The sequence below is a fragment of the Lissotriton helveticus genome, chromosome 2_1 (genome assembly GCF_964261635.1).
Source record: "Lissotriton helveticus chromosome 2_1, aLisHel1.1, whole genome shotgun sequence".
In the NCBI taxonomy this organism is placed as follows: domain Eukaryota; kingdom Metazoa; phylum Chordata; class Amphibia; order Caudata; family Salamandridae; genus Lissotriton; species Lissotriton helveticus.
Genome location: NC_136059.1, coordinates 304211332 through 304226883, shown reverse-complemented (window position 1 = coordinate 304226883; position 15552 = coordinate 304211332). Strand labels below are relative to the sequence as shown.

The following is a 15552-nucleotide window of genomic DNA, read 5'->3' as shown; positions in this document are numbered from 1 at the left end:
TGTGATCGTTCCAGTGGAGGTTGAAGTCACCAAGGTATATTTGGGTGAGCTGTCGTCCGGAATTGGTAGAGATCATATCCATGATTTGTTAGGCGAAGGTGAGGTTGTCCCTGGGTGGGTGGTAAATGCCGTGAAGAGAGCATATCGGTTTGCCCTCACTGAAAATATAGAGGCAGATGTATTCACAGGAAGTTGGAGAGGGTAGGGAAGGTGCGGTGACTTTCAGAACAGAAAGGTTGTTCCTGTATATGTATGCGATTCCACCACCTATCTTGCCAGACCTGTCAAGTCGGATGATGTGGTAGTTGGGGGGAACCAGAATGTCTATTATAGGTGTAGAAGATTCGGTTAGCCAGGTTTCCGTTAAGATGATTAGGTCAAGGTCCAATGTTAAGATGAGATCAGCGATAGCGGAGGAGTGTCTAGAGGCCGATCTGCAGTTGAGGAGAGTGCATTTGAGACGGGGCGTATCAGGGGAAGTAGAGGGTTCTAGAGAGAGGGGGACTTTTCTAAGGTTATTAGGGACGGAGATTCTGTTATTTAGTGTGGGGGGTCTACGGGGATTTGAGTGTATCGTGGGAATGGAGAGGTGTGTGGCGGTTGTGTAGTTTAGGGGAGCTGGGTCGTAGGAGCGAAGGAGGGTGCGGGTGTCAAGGTCCGAAAGAGGGTTGCGTGGGCGACGGGGGCGGTTGTTGCGATTGTGGACAGGGATCGCGGTCCAGTGTGGGGGGTGTAGAGTGGGAGAGTCTTCCGGAAGGGTGGGGGGCAAGTTGGGAGGGGGGTGGTGGTGAGTGAGGAGTGTCTGGGGTGTGTGAAGAATAGTTCTTTGATGGTGTACATGTCTTCCTTGATGCTGTGAATGTCTTCTTTGAGCTGGAGGAGGGTGGACATAATCTTGTCCAGCGTGGGATAAGTGTTGGTGTTGGGGATGGGCATCAAGGGTGAGTGACTGACCTGAGAGTGAGCGTACGGGTGGGGGGGTGTATTGGTGTTCGTGCAGGGCTCCGTGGCGTCGGTGTACGGGTTGGTGTTAGAGAGGAGAGAGGGTTTGGGAGGGATGGGTGTGGATGAAGTAGGGGGAGGTTGGTGGTGTGGCTGAGGGCATTGGTGGCAGACGGAGAGAGCCGGGTGGAGGTTGAGTGTATGTTAGTGGTGATGGGGGAGCAGGTAGGGTAGAGGGGGCTGAGGGTGGCCAATGCTTGAAGGCCAATGCTTGAAGTGTTGATCTGTACAGTTATAGTCAATCAAATTCCTGTTAGTACGGTCATATTGAAGTGCTGTACGGCTCCAGTAAATACACAAAAACAAGAAATATAATTTCTGCGGACAGAAAACTAGTTCATATTAAGGGACACTGTTGTTCAATCATGGGGGGAAAAACAATGTCCCAGAAAAGCTGGCAGGTTTGTCCCATTGCTTGCAGGATAATTGTATAATTTTCGTATTTGGGACTACTATGGTTTAGAATTAAGACCCAGGGCATGGCTTCAGACGGGCTGTCCTAAATAAAGCAGGACATCTGATGCTATGTTACAAGGCAGAATCTCTTCTGAGAAGTTTTATCTAATACAGGAGCTGTATGATGGCTGTTTTCTTGTTCTTAATGAGCTAAAAAACGTGAAATGGGCAAATGGGACAGATGTATGAAGGAATGAAATTCGATTTATATAGCGTGTTTCTACCCTGAGGCCTTGTAGCGCTTAGGATCGGACAAACAGAAGGCACAGCAAGTTAGTGGGTGGTAGTAAAAAGATGAGTTTTAAGGAGTTTACGGAAAGTCTGTAGGTTAGGTTCCCTACGAAGAGTAAGGGGAAGAGAGTTCCAGTAAATAGAGGCATTCCAAGAGAAGGAACGTCAACCCCATCTGGATCTCAGTACTTTCCTCGTGGTAGCGAGAAAGCGGAGCTGGAGCGAAGACTCCTAGAAGGTTGGTAAGGAGTGACCAGAGGATGGGTTATGGCAGGCCCAGTTTTCCAAATGGCTCTGTGGGCCAGGCACATGGCCCTAAATTGCATTCTGGACTGAATTGGCAACCAGTGAAGTTTCCTCAGTGCGGATCTTGCAGATTGTCTCAGAGGGATCTCAAGGAGTAGGCGAGCCGCACAGTGCTGGATAACTTGCAGTTTATGGATGGTGGCCTGAAGGGCGTTCCCATAGTCCAAGCGGGACAAGATAAGGGCTTGCACCATAATCCACTGCGCCTGAAAGGGGAGTAGAGGAAGAATTTTCCTTAACATCAGGCCAAAGCAGGTAGCTGAGAGCTTAGTGGCTTGGTGATTAAAATAGGGGGAACTGTCGAGCCACACACCTAAGCTCTTGATCTGGTGCTTTGGGGCAGGCATAGTGTCAAGACAAGTCGGCCAAAAAAAAGGCTGGGGAGGGTGAAGGAGACTTGCCCAGAAATATTAATTCTGTCTTGTCCCAATTTAGATTAAGGTGAGATAGTGCCATCCTTACGGCTACCGCCTCTAGGCAAGTGCCCAGAGCGCAAGATGGCCCCTCAGGGTGGTTTAGTGCCACCACCACCTGGGTATCATCTGCGTAGGTTAATGATTTTTATGCCGAATGGCAGCACTATCTCAGCCAAAGGCGCCATATAGGTGTTAAAAAGAGTGGGGCTCAGGGAGGAGGCCCTGAGGAACCCCACAGCTAAGAGGTCATCGGTTTGAGGTGGCAATATCTTCAGAGACCTGAATAAATCGGTCCTTTAGAAAGGACTGGAGCCAGGGGAGAGCCCGGTGTGTCACTCCGAGATTTTTTAATCGCTCAAGCAGGATGTTGTGATCCACAGTGTCGAAGGCGGCACTGAGGTCTAGCAAAATATTTGCTGCAGAGCCGCCTTGATCTAAAAGTCTCCTTGCTTCTTCTGTTACTGCCAAAAGGGCTGTGTCTGTCCCAAGCTTGGGATGGAATCCTGTCTGGGAGTCATGGAGAAGGTTATTGGACTTCAAATAGTAGACCAGAGTAGAGTTTATCTGTCTCTCAGTCAACTTGCTCAGCCAGCGTGTTGTGTGGCGTTTTAGGCTCCAAGTGAATTTTCCCGATTCATGCCCTTATATAGGTACAATTCACATTGCCCTAATATAGGCATAGAAATAAAGCCCTTATTTAGACATAACCCATGCAGACCAAATACAGGCATGGTTACTTCCACCCGTACCAAACATCACAGCGATTTCTTGGAAAAAACGGCTTAAGCAGTCAGGGACCTTCCCTTACTTGAATATTGATTTATCCAAGAACTCATGTACTTTGCAAAGAACGACTATTCCCTAGGGGTTCTTTCCTGACATTATTATGCCCGACTTTACGTCAAACCATGGCATTCCTAGACACCTTCAAGGTATAAATATACCTTCACTTGCTCTAGCAAGACACGGTGGTTCGGAGCAGTTCGACTAACTACTTGCCTGAAGCAGCTCGCAACAGCAAGTGCCGAAGGAAGCGGACCCTCCAGCTGACGCACTGATTGAGAGACTGCCTTTCTCTCGCCGAGAATCCAGCTCCAGCGTTTCCAAGCTCCCCTTGCAGGGTGTTGGGAAATCGAGTCCCCAGACAGATACCAGACCTCCTTCATTCTAGACTAAGGTATGGAGCTGATTCGAACCTAGAGAAATCTTGGATAGATTCTTGGCAAAAGGCAACTAAAACCTATGCTACACAATACTTACTTCTTCCCGCGTACTAGACTTAGGTTAGGTACAATGGGGTAGGGTATTTTAGAAACACCAGTTGAGTATTTTTAGTCATTGTTATTTATGTATGTATTTATATATGGTTTAGGAACCATACAATGCTCTTATAGTATTATTTTATAATATTGTTCTCGCTGTATGCATTATACTTCGCATTCTGCATTACGATTGTAGCAGTTCACTTTTCTTGCATGAGAAAGAAGACTTTTCAATAAACCTTTTATTGAAAACACCCGTCTCTCTATTTCTCGGCAACTCTGTAGAAACGAAGCATGCACGAGTGACTGAGTGAAATACTTATCCATTGTTTCCGCGACTCTAGAGATACATTTCTTATTCTTGGGAAACAAAGTTGTCATGTTTATGCAGTTGTCAGAAACTAATCCCTTCTTTTGATTTTGAGAAAGTTTCTAGTGACCTCTGAGCTAGCTGCCACTCACTATTAAGTTTAATATCTTCGATAGAGACCCAGTCGACCTCAGTCCTACATCTAATCTATAGGATATATTATTCCAATGTGCAGAGCCTATTGGGAATACAGGAACTACACTACAAGGGAAGAAGAGAGATAGGGCGATAATTGGCCATGTTGGAGATGTCCAAATTAGGTTTTTTCAGCAGGGCTCTGACCTGAGCACATTTCCACGCTGGAGGCACCTTTCCCAAGGTACTAGAGGCGTTTAGAGTATTCAAAATTACTGGACGAATGACATCAGTAACTAGAGTGAAATGTCGCGGAGAAGCAGGGTTCGATGTCCCGTTCCCCTTATTCTAAATGTGGGCCTTTGTTTCTAGTTGTTCACAGAGTTCTCTGGCGAGACGTAAATGGGGACTGCATGGAGCAGCTTCAAAGCTGCTACTGCGGCTCTGTGGAAATATGGTTACCAGAAAGAACCAATGGAGCAGCAGACTGGAATGCTGCACAATGAAGACAGCTGGGATCATAGCACTTCTGGCAATCGCAGGAGCTACAAATCAGGTCAGTATTCTGTATAAATAGAAGCCACCCTCCAGTCCCTTCACTCCATTTGTGCTGCTCAGACCAAGGTTGCAGCAGAACCTTTTAAATCCATTTTATTCCCAAAAAGGCAGCTGGGTAGAGCAACAGTCTACCCCCTCAGTAATCACACACATGTGGACACTGGTGGAGCACAAGCAGCCAAGACATTTTAGACCAAGTATGTGATCCAAGTAGTAAACCAGTAAGCAGGTAGGAATAGTTTTTTTTAGATAGGCCTCTAATAATGAGGAATATTGAGGTCTTTAAAGAGTCTGCATGTGGTATGATTTCGCCAAAGCAGTAGAGCAAAGATCCTGTCAAAGAAATATGAAACTAAAGTACAATCAAATGTAAAATGTTAACATTTGGAGGCAAAAGCATTAAGGGCAAGTGCACTGTAGAACACGGACATAGCATTATGAAGATCATTAACATGGCATAATGTGAGCTTAAAAAGAATGGAATATTCCGTAGTTAGTCCTAATCACGAATATAAAGCAATAGTACAACGCATGTAAACGAAGCCACGTTATGGTAAGTTTATGTCTAACCAAAATATACCATGCATAGATCGGCACATATAATTTACTAAGGTGTGGGAAGAACCCTTACTTTACTATTTATTTAATTTAAGGTCTTCTTAATTACACAGTTTTAGCTCTATAAGGCATCAGTGTTGCACACTGGACTCTTTGGTAGTCCGACACATGATAAAATACATGGATCCATCATCACACAAACTGAAGAAATTGGTTGAACAGAGGTAGCAAAGATCCTTATTCAGGAATGTGGAATTCAATAAGATATCTTGTCCATGGGACAGGTTGCTTCATGAATCTACTTGTCCTGTAACAAAATCCACTCGTCATGTAGTGTGGCGACAAATAATGGCAGCCATCTCATTATATAAGAGGTCTGATATAGCCTCTCTGATTATGCCAAGGCTCATACCATAGTAGTGTTTTAATACCTGCAATCCCCTTATGTTGCCACGTTTCCACAGATCTACATACTGGTGCTGAAGGTAGTGGTAAGCAATAGTTACAGGGTTAGAATGCTCTTTAGAGTCTGTGCAAACCAACTAACTTGCATGTTTTAAGGGTTTTCAACAACTCTTCCCTAATCTTTTCCCATACTGAGAAATGTTGGAAATTTACTCCTGACAATGGCAGACGTAAACCTTCTTCAAGAGTCGAGAAAAAAGTGGTTGGAGGGAAAATGAACTTGCAAATACTCAGATTTTCCCATGAGCAAATCTACACATGCACATTTGCTCATGTTAAAATGCAGTTCAAAAAGATTTTCTAGGAGTACTATTTCTTGTCCTACTTCTGTAAATTCTAGGGAATTCATGAAAGCCGTATATCTACACTTAATGCAAGGACATATACCATGGATGCACCTTTGAGACTTTCTTTAATACTTAGCCCCCTAATTTGGTCTGCCATTGACCAAGACCTTTTGCATTTATTAAAATTCTTTCTCTCTCTCTCTGCATTGGCTGGCTTCAATTCACTGTCAGTGGCCGCATTCTGCTCTTTGACAAGGAGCATATTGGCACTCAAAATAGTTTTGTTCAGTGCCAGTAACTACTGTGGCAGTGTGTGCTTTTTGAGACCAAAAACAATTTTTGCTTTTTGCCAATGTTTTTCTATAAGGGTGAGGGCCTGGAAGCTCCTACACCAATAAGGTTTTACAAAAACCATGCCAAAACAATTCACACATTGACAAAACTAAAAAGCTGACCACCAATTTCAGACTTACTGGCTTCGCCAATGCTTATTTATTTTTGTTTCCCTTAATCTTATTGAAACTGGGTACTTTGATTTTCCATAATGACTATTTTGGGAAAATACTAGCATGCATCAACACGTCACTAAATGATGCTGTAAAGAAATGGTACCTAAAATGTTACAGTAGTTCAGCGAAATGTATTTTTTTATTGCTTTCATTTATTATGAACATTTTATTTTGAAAGCAAAGAATCATCAATCTTGCTTTCCAGTTGCTGTAAATATTTGATCAAATCAGAGAGCATTCTGGGAGCCTTATACATAGCCTCATATTGCTATACACTTTTTTATACTGGAACCACTGACAGTAGCGCAGTCGGAGCTTACAACATTTACTTAGAGCGCTCACTCTAATAATAAGGCTTTCAATTAATGAATCATAAATACAAGTTTTAAAAGCATTAACATATGTACAAAAAAATGTACCATAAGTGCAGACAGTGTCCTTCCCTGAACCATAATGTGGTATTGCAAACTGTCACCCAAAGGGTGTGTGCTGCATGGGGGATGGGCCTACTTGTCCCAAGGACAAAATACACATGAAAACGTCTTGCCCTTGACCCCAAACAATATGTCATGGTCGTCTGGCTATAGGAATTCCACATCCCTGCTTATTTAAGGAAGAATTAGGGTAACATGGGCACAAGAGAGGCAGACTTTGTGGAACGCAGGTTTGGCTTGGGCAAAAACTGGATGAAGAGGTGGGATTAGAGTTCCTTCTGAAGTTAAGGTGAGAAAGAATATAACTGCCAGGGTAGCTCCTTAAAGAGTCTTCGGTGGAGACATGTTCTTTTCTTGTGACCCTTTTGTATTTTTACATCTTGCCAGCTAGCAGTCCAGTCTCAAATGGTGGACTAAGGCAAAGTTAACAAACGAAGAAGTGCGGAAGACCAACAGAAAGGGAGAAATACAAAGGCAGCTAATGAGCTAACCAGACAGAACACAATGGCTAGAGAAGCAAGAAGACATCAAAGCAGAGACAGAGATACACAGCGAGAGACAGAGGGTAGGAAAGAGAAAGTGTAAGAGTGAGAGCAACATTTTGAGATATAAAGCTAGACACAAAGACATATCCAAAACATGGACCAAGAAGCATTGGCAAAGCCAACGGGTCTCACCTTTGGGAGAGCTATTGGCTTTGCCAATGTGTTTTAGCAATGTTGTACACCAGCATGGCTGATGTTCAGCAGGACTAAAAGTTAGTGGGTTAGGAGAGTGGTGTGGAGTAGAGTGGCATGGAGTAGAATGAAATGTCGAAGCGTGGAGTGTTGTAGTGTGTCATGGTATACAGTGAAGTTGCATGGAGTAAAGTGTTGTAAAGCGGAGTACAGTGTTACAGAGTAGAGTGGCATAGAGGAGAGTGCTGTGGAATGGAATTAAGGGTCATAGAATGGAGTGACAGAGTGATATGGTGTAGAGTGTCAGATGGAGTACAGTGGCGTAGGGTGGAGTGTCAGAGTGGAGTGATGTAGAGTGGGGTATGCATGGTGTGGAAGCACACTGCCATTACAGAAAAAAAACATTTCTAATTGAAATTACCATTACATTAACACAGACATATAGTGTTACTGACAAAACTATACAGTGCACAAACAAGAATATGTGGAAAAGGGAATCACATGGTGTATTGATTTGTATTGATCGTATTAAAATATTGGTTTACGCTACACCTCAGAATTACCACCAAAAAAGTGCTGCTTTTGTGCTTTCCTTATTTTGATATACCTTGAAATATTTCCTGGCATTACATTTTGTTGTGGGCTATAAAAAAAATACCATTCTACAGCCTTTTTTGTCACCCTCCAAGTACCCAAAAAGATTTTCACATAAAACCTTTCACTTTGCAGTCAGAGAAAGAAAAGTAAACTGCAACCTCCCTTGCAAGAAAGCGCCTGACATTTCAACTCTGTATTTGAATGGATAGCAAATGTGGAAAGATAAAAAGAGTATTTAAAGGCCTGTTTATTGCTCATTCACTTCTAAACCCCAGCATGGCAATTTCAGGGGTGCTTCAACAAACCCCCCTCCCCTACTTCTCCAGCACCTATGATATGGGTGTAAAGTTGAGGAAAATTATTGTTTAAGTTATGCTATCTATATATATAAAAACGAATGTGTGTCTGTTTGTCATTTATGCATTACTACACCATTCATCCGATCGCCATGAAACTTTGGGAAGTTGTTGAGTACACTCCCGCGAAGGTTTCTGGCATATGCATTACTACACCATTCATCCGATCGCCATGAAACTTTGGGAAGTTGTTGAGTACATTCCCCCGAAGTTTTCTGGCATATGCATTACTACACCATTCATCCGATCGCCATGAAACTTTGGGAAGTTGTTGAGTACATTCCCGCGAAGGTTTCTGGCATATGCATTACTACACCATTCATCCAATCGCCATGAAACTTTGGGAAGTTGTTGAGTACACTCCAGCGAAGGTTTCTGGCATAAATGTTTTTTAAATTTCGGCCCCCCAGGGCCCTCATGATCTTTCGAATATGTATGTACGCACAAGACGGAAAAACAACAAATCGTGTATCCACAAGCACTCGAATAAATAAATAGAATTAAAACATGAATCATCCGATCGCCAGGAAACTTTGGGAAGTTGTTGAGTACACTCCCGCGAAGGTTTCTGGCATAAACAATTTTTAAATATCGACCCCCCAGGGCCCTCATAATCTTTTGAATACTGATGTACGCACCAGACGGAAAAACAAAAAATCGTGTATCCACAAGCACTCGAATAAATAAATGGAATTAAAACGACACTTTGAAATGTTTTCCATATTAAAATGAATACGTTTCAATAAAAATGACACAATGTAAATTGAATGTTATCATGACGGGTTTGCTTGAATTTCCTTTCTTCGGAGATAGCAGCAACGCGCGACGGGTAAGCTAGTTAGTAAATAAAACTGACCAAAATAAAAATCCAATAGACCCAAAATTGTTGCTCGCAGGCATTAGAGATTGATGAACTGGTAGTGGCAGAGATAAGTAGAATCAGTCAAGCAGAAAGACTGGAAACCTTTGCAAAGAAATACAGCACATTTACTGTTTCCTAATGTTTTTAAATGAATCTTTTATGATCTCAATGGCCGAAATAAAGAATTTTTGGATTGGATTGTTTCCTAAACTACCCTAGAGTAAAGACAACTGAAAACACATGTACTCTTGTGGAGTGCTTCATGAAAAGAAAAAGGTTCTCAGAAAGCCAGCACTCATGGAAGAATACAAGGAGGCAGTCTGATAGGTGGTAAACAGGTGATGCTCCACAGGAGGGACAAAAGCACGCTGGACAGCCAGAAACAAATAAAGTCAGCTAATAGAAAGTAAGCAAATGTGAGTTACAAAACACAACCCCAATGGTAAGCAATGGCGGAATACATTCATATAAAAGCTTTCAGCATGTTCCCAATATGTCTTTGCAAGATAGACTACAATCTAAAATGCAGTGTGCATAGTGTAACAGCCAATCAGTACAGTACATGCAAACCTACATATTTTAAAACGTATTTTACAATTATAAGGCTAATACAGATCCATGATGACTAATATTTAAGAGTTCAGGTTTAATTGAGAGAGGAGACCAATGTTGTGCTGACAGCAAATGCAATTATGAAATTAGCTTAAGAAAGTTATTATCCTTTCAGTATTATTAAAGACTTTTGATAAGAGTGTTAAATAGCAGTACCTGCAGTACCTTTTCCCACACACAAGCAAAGGTGGTTAGAAATAGTAGCTATAAGAGTACACTGATACAAAAAAAATCTTTAAAAAAACAGAAAGAACGGCTAATCAAAATGCTGGGTCAACTCAAAGGAAAGCGTTGCTCAAACTATGCTAAAGGATTCGCGATATGAGAGGACATCATGCTTTTCAGGTCCTACCTCAAGGAAAGCATTCATCTGTTTCTGAACCCGGTTGACAAATCTCCACTGGATGACTAAGCTTTGGAAATAGAAAAAGGTGCATTAGAAAACAATCAGTATCCGACAGATTGGTTGCGAGTTGTCCAGGTTAAGATGGCTAGGTGTGTCAAAAAATGTATTAATGTATATTAACTGAAATACAATGTGGCTGCATGCTTAAGGGAACATAAAAGTAACAGAAAATCTACAAATAGATTCACAAGTCACCTGATTATGGTGTTTTATTTTCTTGTGATAGAGATCAAAGTCCTTCTCAAAGATCATTTCTGCTGTAGAATAATGATTATCAACACAGCGCATTCTCTAGAATCTGAGCTGACTAAGTAATTGACACACTACAATGTGCTATTAGTCTGACTTATTTCTCAACACTGCAATTACTAATATGGTACGAGTGTGAAGAGACACTTTGTGACGTTCATAATTTTGTGGAATGTAGAATAAATCTAAATGTCCTGTAATACTTTGCATGTAAAAGCAATGCTACGAAACAATGAGTTTTTGTACTTTGAGAGGAAAACAATTACCCATAACCAAAATTAACTTTCTTGCCTGTTGAAAAGTTGAAGTAAACACAGTAGGGCTTTCAAGATGTACCTTAATGCACACATTAGGGATCATGGCTTGTCAGCAACAGTCCTTCTCTCCAAGCCCCTTCGAAATGTATACTCTTGCAAATCTCCTACTGCATCATACAATGATGAGGAGAGATGTCCAAAATGTATCTTACAAACTGTAGTCAGTCAAACACAGGATCATCTGTATAGCATCTGGTCCAAACACTTATGTTTAGAACTTAGGGGGGCGTCCACAACAGGCTTGGCTACGCAGAATTAAACATAAGACTTCTAAGCCTGAAGTTAAAGTCATTCAGAGTTCTCCACCAGGTTCTAAGGTTGCCTGATAACGTCCAACATTCATAAAAGGCTTTTGTATTCAAATGTGACTTATTGTCCCTCATCCATGAAAGGCAACAGGCCAGATTTAGAAGTTGAACCTTTTAGGTTACCATGGCAAACATGTGGAACTTGTTGGCACTGAATATTTAAGTATGCCTAACCTAGCTGCTATAAAATAGTACAAGACACGAGTATGTAAGCCACATAACTTGATGCCAGCTTTACTGTATGAGTAATTTATTTCTATATGACTTCCAATGCACTTTAAAATGTGCGATTGATTGTCTTGATTTATCACCACGCAGCATCTGTTTTATGTTGCCTTTACATACTACACACAGGTAATTTTGAAACGTCTCCATAATTATCTAACAAACAGGCATTTTATATAAACAAAAATACCTAAAAGAAACACATAGCTTTTCAATTAAGCAACCTACTATAGGCAGAGCTAGAGACACACACTGCTCAGTGCTTCGCGAGTGATAGCTTGCTTTACAATACTCAACTGCACAATATTAAGATATGGACTGGTCCTAATCAACACAGTGCTCTCTATGACAAAACATAGTTAAGCTGGTCCTATGAGAACTATGTGTGATGAGTGTCTATAGTGGAGTTAAAGGCAGTGACTCACAATAGAGGTTTAAGGTAGGTTATGGCCTGACGGAGGTTGCGCTTCAAAAGTCATGAATTATAACGATACATTTATCACTAAGATTCAATAACATGAAATTATACTTTTGCTGCCAATACCAACCAATTTAGGTTTAACATTGTATTGCTGGTCAGGAAACCAAATTATATGTGCTCTGCTCCTGTAATCTAATTGACTAACTTTATAGAGTACATTTACAAGGAGTGGTTTAACCGATTAACCTAATATACCAATTACATTTATACTTTCAGTAGACCCAATTGCAATTACACTTAAGTACACAAACTTTTAATTATGAAATGGAGGAAAAGGAATAGTGTCCAAAAATATACTCACTCAATATATTCCCTCTTGTTTTCGTTTGTGACCACTAAGTCGGACCCATTTGGCTTCAAATCAACTTGGTAGGTCTATATTAGGAAAGATTAAGAGAGATATAGTAAGTGATGAAAGATGTTCGTTGAAAGCCACGAACATTCAGAATATAACAGAACACAGACTTAGTCAAATACGTCTTTATTTTTCTCAGACATAGTTGCAGATGTAGTTAAAACCATACAGAAAATATGCATACTTACCATTTCATCTCAGTTGGTACACAACACTACCCCGTTTTACCACCCATGTTCATGGGATGTGTGAAGGAATAAAACACATCTAAATCATCAAAACAGATGACCTTGAAAAAAGTAGCTGAGACGCCACAACATGAATGCAGCACTTACCACTCATGATTCTTAAAGACAGTGGAGGACGCTATTCTGCTGCAGGGATTGCTAGTACAGGGGAGATCTCACTGGATTCCCTACAACAACTTCACTCTTAAAGGAAAACGCGACAAGGGGCCCGACTGTTAGAATTTGGTACCTCATAATCCCTAACTTAATTCGGTACATAAATAATAACGGGATCCGTCTAAGGCTGGAGCCTAACTTTCGTTGTCTTTAGTGGTGGATTTTAGATGTATTATTTACATCACTGACATTATTCCGTTAAAGTTCAAAAGACTATTACTATCAAAGTTTATCGGCACAAACAAACTGGTTACCCATTCTACCTCAGCAGTTTTGTAGCAATCTATTCCTACCTCGCTTGCAGAGCTCCTAGACTGAGAATACTGTGGAACCACATGTACGGGGTAGTGTCACAATCAACACAATATAATCCCTCTATCTATCCAGCTAAATTAAATTCAACAAATACCATTTTAGTGAGACTGTAAATGGACTACAGGGCGGGAGAGGCTAGGCTATGCATGCAGTTAATTGCCCCAAAGGCCCTCCATCAGTCTCCGAGAGACAATGTCTACTTAGTGGTCCTCTTCCATAGGATATCTTGCAGGAACAAAATGATAAGCTAGACTCAGTGTGTAGCTGCATTTGAAAGTATCCCCCGGTGCACCAGACCATGGTGATAACACCGCAAACATGCAGGGTGGAGCAGGTAGACGGCGGAAAGGCATCCACTACACTTTACCCGTCAATGGTCTGTCACAGCATATATTCTAGCCGAGTGACTGAGTGCACACCAGCAAGGAAGCTTCCAATGCAAGAGAGGCTTTAGAGTCCAGTTCCTTACATTGTTACGCAAAGGAATTTAGCTTGCACTTCTCAAGTATCATTCCTTCTTTCAACTTCCCTCCCTCCTTTTTTTAACTTGGTTCCCCCTCAGCGGGTTCTCCCCTTTGAGTGTAGGGTCTTTCTATCTCTCAGGGGTTTGTGCCAGAAGTCCAGTGTAGTCAGATTTCTTATTAACCTCGTAAAAGGGATTTGCCTTTCTCTGGTCTTGCTCATACACGGATGTTATGTTATGTTATTTATTATTTGTTAAGCGCGCATACGCCCGAGGGCTTCTTGGCGCTGGTGAGAGAATCAAACATAACAGTACATAAAAGACACATGATCACTATTTACAATAAGCCTGAGAAAAAAGAAAAGTTTGAAATGCCTTCCTAAAGGCAAAGAGGTCCCTACTGTGACGCAGAGTAAGAGGGAGGGAATTCCACAATGAGGCAGCTAAAAATTGAAAACTGCTACCTCCCTGTCGTTTCTTTTTGAAACGAGGGACCTCAAGTAGGTCTTTGTGGGTTGATCTCAAGCTGCGTGAGGGTTTATATTTGCGCAGCAGTTGTCTAAGGAACATGGGGCCCTTACCCTCCAGAGCCTTGAACACAATACAGCCCACCTTAAATGCCAGTGCAAAGTCTCTAGTCCATGTCTGATCGATTCCCGCTTCGGGACTTTACAAATAAGTCTCGCAGCTTGATTTTGCAAGTATTGCAGTCTTTTAAGTTGGCCAATAGGCGCCCCCAAATAGAGGCCATTTGAGAAATCGATGTGAGACAGGACCAGAGCACTGACTGTCTGAATTAAGGCCAAACCTGTAAGGAGATGTGCTATTTTCTTAATCTTCCTCAGTTGAAAAAACCCCGAGGAGACCACTGTTCCGACTTGACTTTCCAAAGTAAGATCCTCATTAAGAGTCACTCCTAAGCTTTTTACTGTACGGGATTTTTTTGGGGGCGGGCCCATGTCCGACGGCCAGAAACAAGGGCTCCAGCTAATCTCACTCTTCCCAGGTAGAATGAGCTCCGTTTTTCCCGGATTTAACTTAAGGTGGTTTAGAGACATCCTCCTCTGGATAAAAGACATAGTTGCTCGAAAGTCCTCGGCCGCATTATGTGAGTTCAGCACAAAAACCAACTGCAGGTCATCTGCATAATTATATACATCAACCTTAAACTCTCGTAGGGAAAACAAAAGAGGCCGCATATACAAATTAAATAGTAAGGGAGACAGGGAAGATCCTTGAGGGACCCCGCAAAAAGAAATATTTTTAGGGGCTGTGAAAGAACCCAGTCGGACCGACTGGGTACGTTCTGAAATAAAGGACTTGAGCCAGGCCAAGGCCGAATCTCGAAGACCAGCCTGTTCGACACGGTTGACCAAGATGGTATAGTCAACCGTGTCGAACGCGGCAGACAGGTCCAATAGTACCAAGGCCTGGTGCAAGTCCCTGTCAGCGTTAGACCTTAAAGTATTCTGGACGGCCATTATCACAGCCTCAGTAGAATGACCAGGCCGGAAACCTGCCTGGTTAGGTTGTAAATAGCCTGAGGTTTCCACAAAGCTAGATAGGCAATTGGTTACATGAGCCTCCAATATTTTGGATAAATAAGGCAGTAACGATATTGGTCTATAATTTGAGAGGTCTAAAGAATCGATGCCAGGTTTCTTTTTTAAAGGGATCAATAAGGCCTGTTTAAAACTATTCGGAACATTCCCTGAAATGAGGGAATTATTAAGCAGAGGGATCAGGCTATTAGGGAATGCCCGGCCAATTTCTCTCATTACTTGGGGAGGGCAGACATCCTGAGGAGATCCTGATTTAACTCTAGTAAGCAAATCTTGAAGGATTTGGTCAGTGATCAAAGGGAAGGAATGCAAGGTAAGGGGATTTAAAAAGGTATCATCTATCGGGACACAAACTGGAAGCTTAGATAGGGTATCCTTAATCAACACTATTTTATCATAAAAATAGTCATTCAGCGAGTTGCAGAGCAATTGTG

The 15552-nt window shown here is 41.9% G+C and overlaps 1 protein-coding gene and 1 long non-coding RNA gene across 25 annotated transcripts in view; one reads left to right on the top strand and one right to left on the bottom strand.

Annotated features, from left to right (window-relative positions):
- The window catches only part of NEDD4L (NEDD4 like E3 ubiquitin protein ligase), a 1578130-nt gene that overhangs the window by 105866 nt on the left and 1456712 nt on the right, over positions 1–15552 (bottom strand). For all 24 annotated transcript variants that reach the window (XM_078674880.1, XM_078674887.1, XM_078674878.1 and 21 more), the window contains 2 exons: positions 12321–12394; positions 10386–10446 (listed from right to left, as the gene is read on the bottom strand). In XM_078674880.1, the coding sequence (XP_078531006.1) occupies positions 10386–10446; positions 12321–12394 (135 nt within the window). The remainder of the gene's footprint in view (positions 1–10385; positions 10447–12320; positions 12395–15552) is intronic.
- The window catches only part of LOC144817929 (uncharacterized), a 427018-nt gene that overhangs the window by 338849 nt on the left and 72617 nt on the right, over positions 1–15552 (top strand). The window lies entirely within an intron of this gene.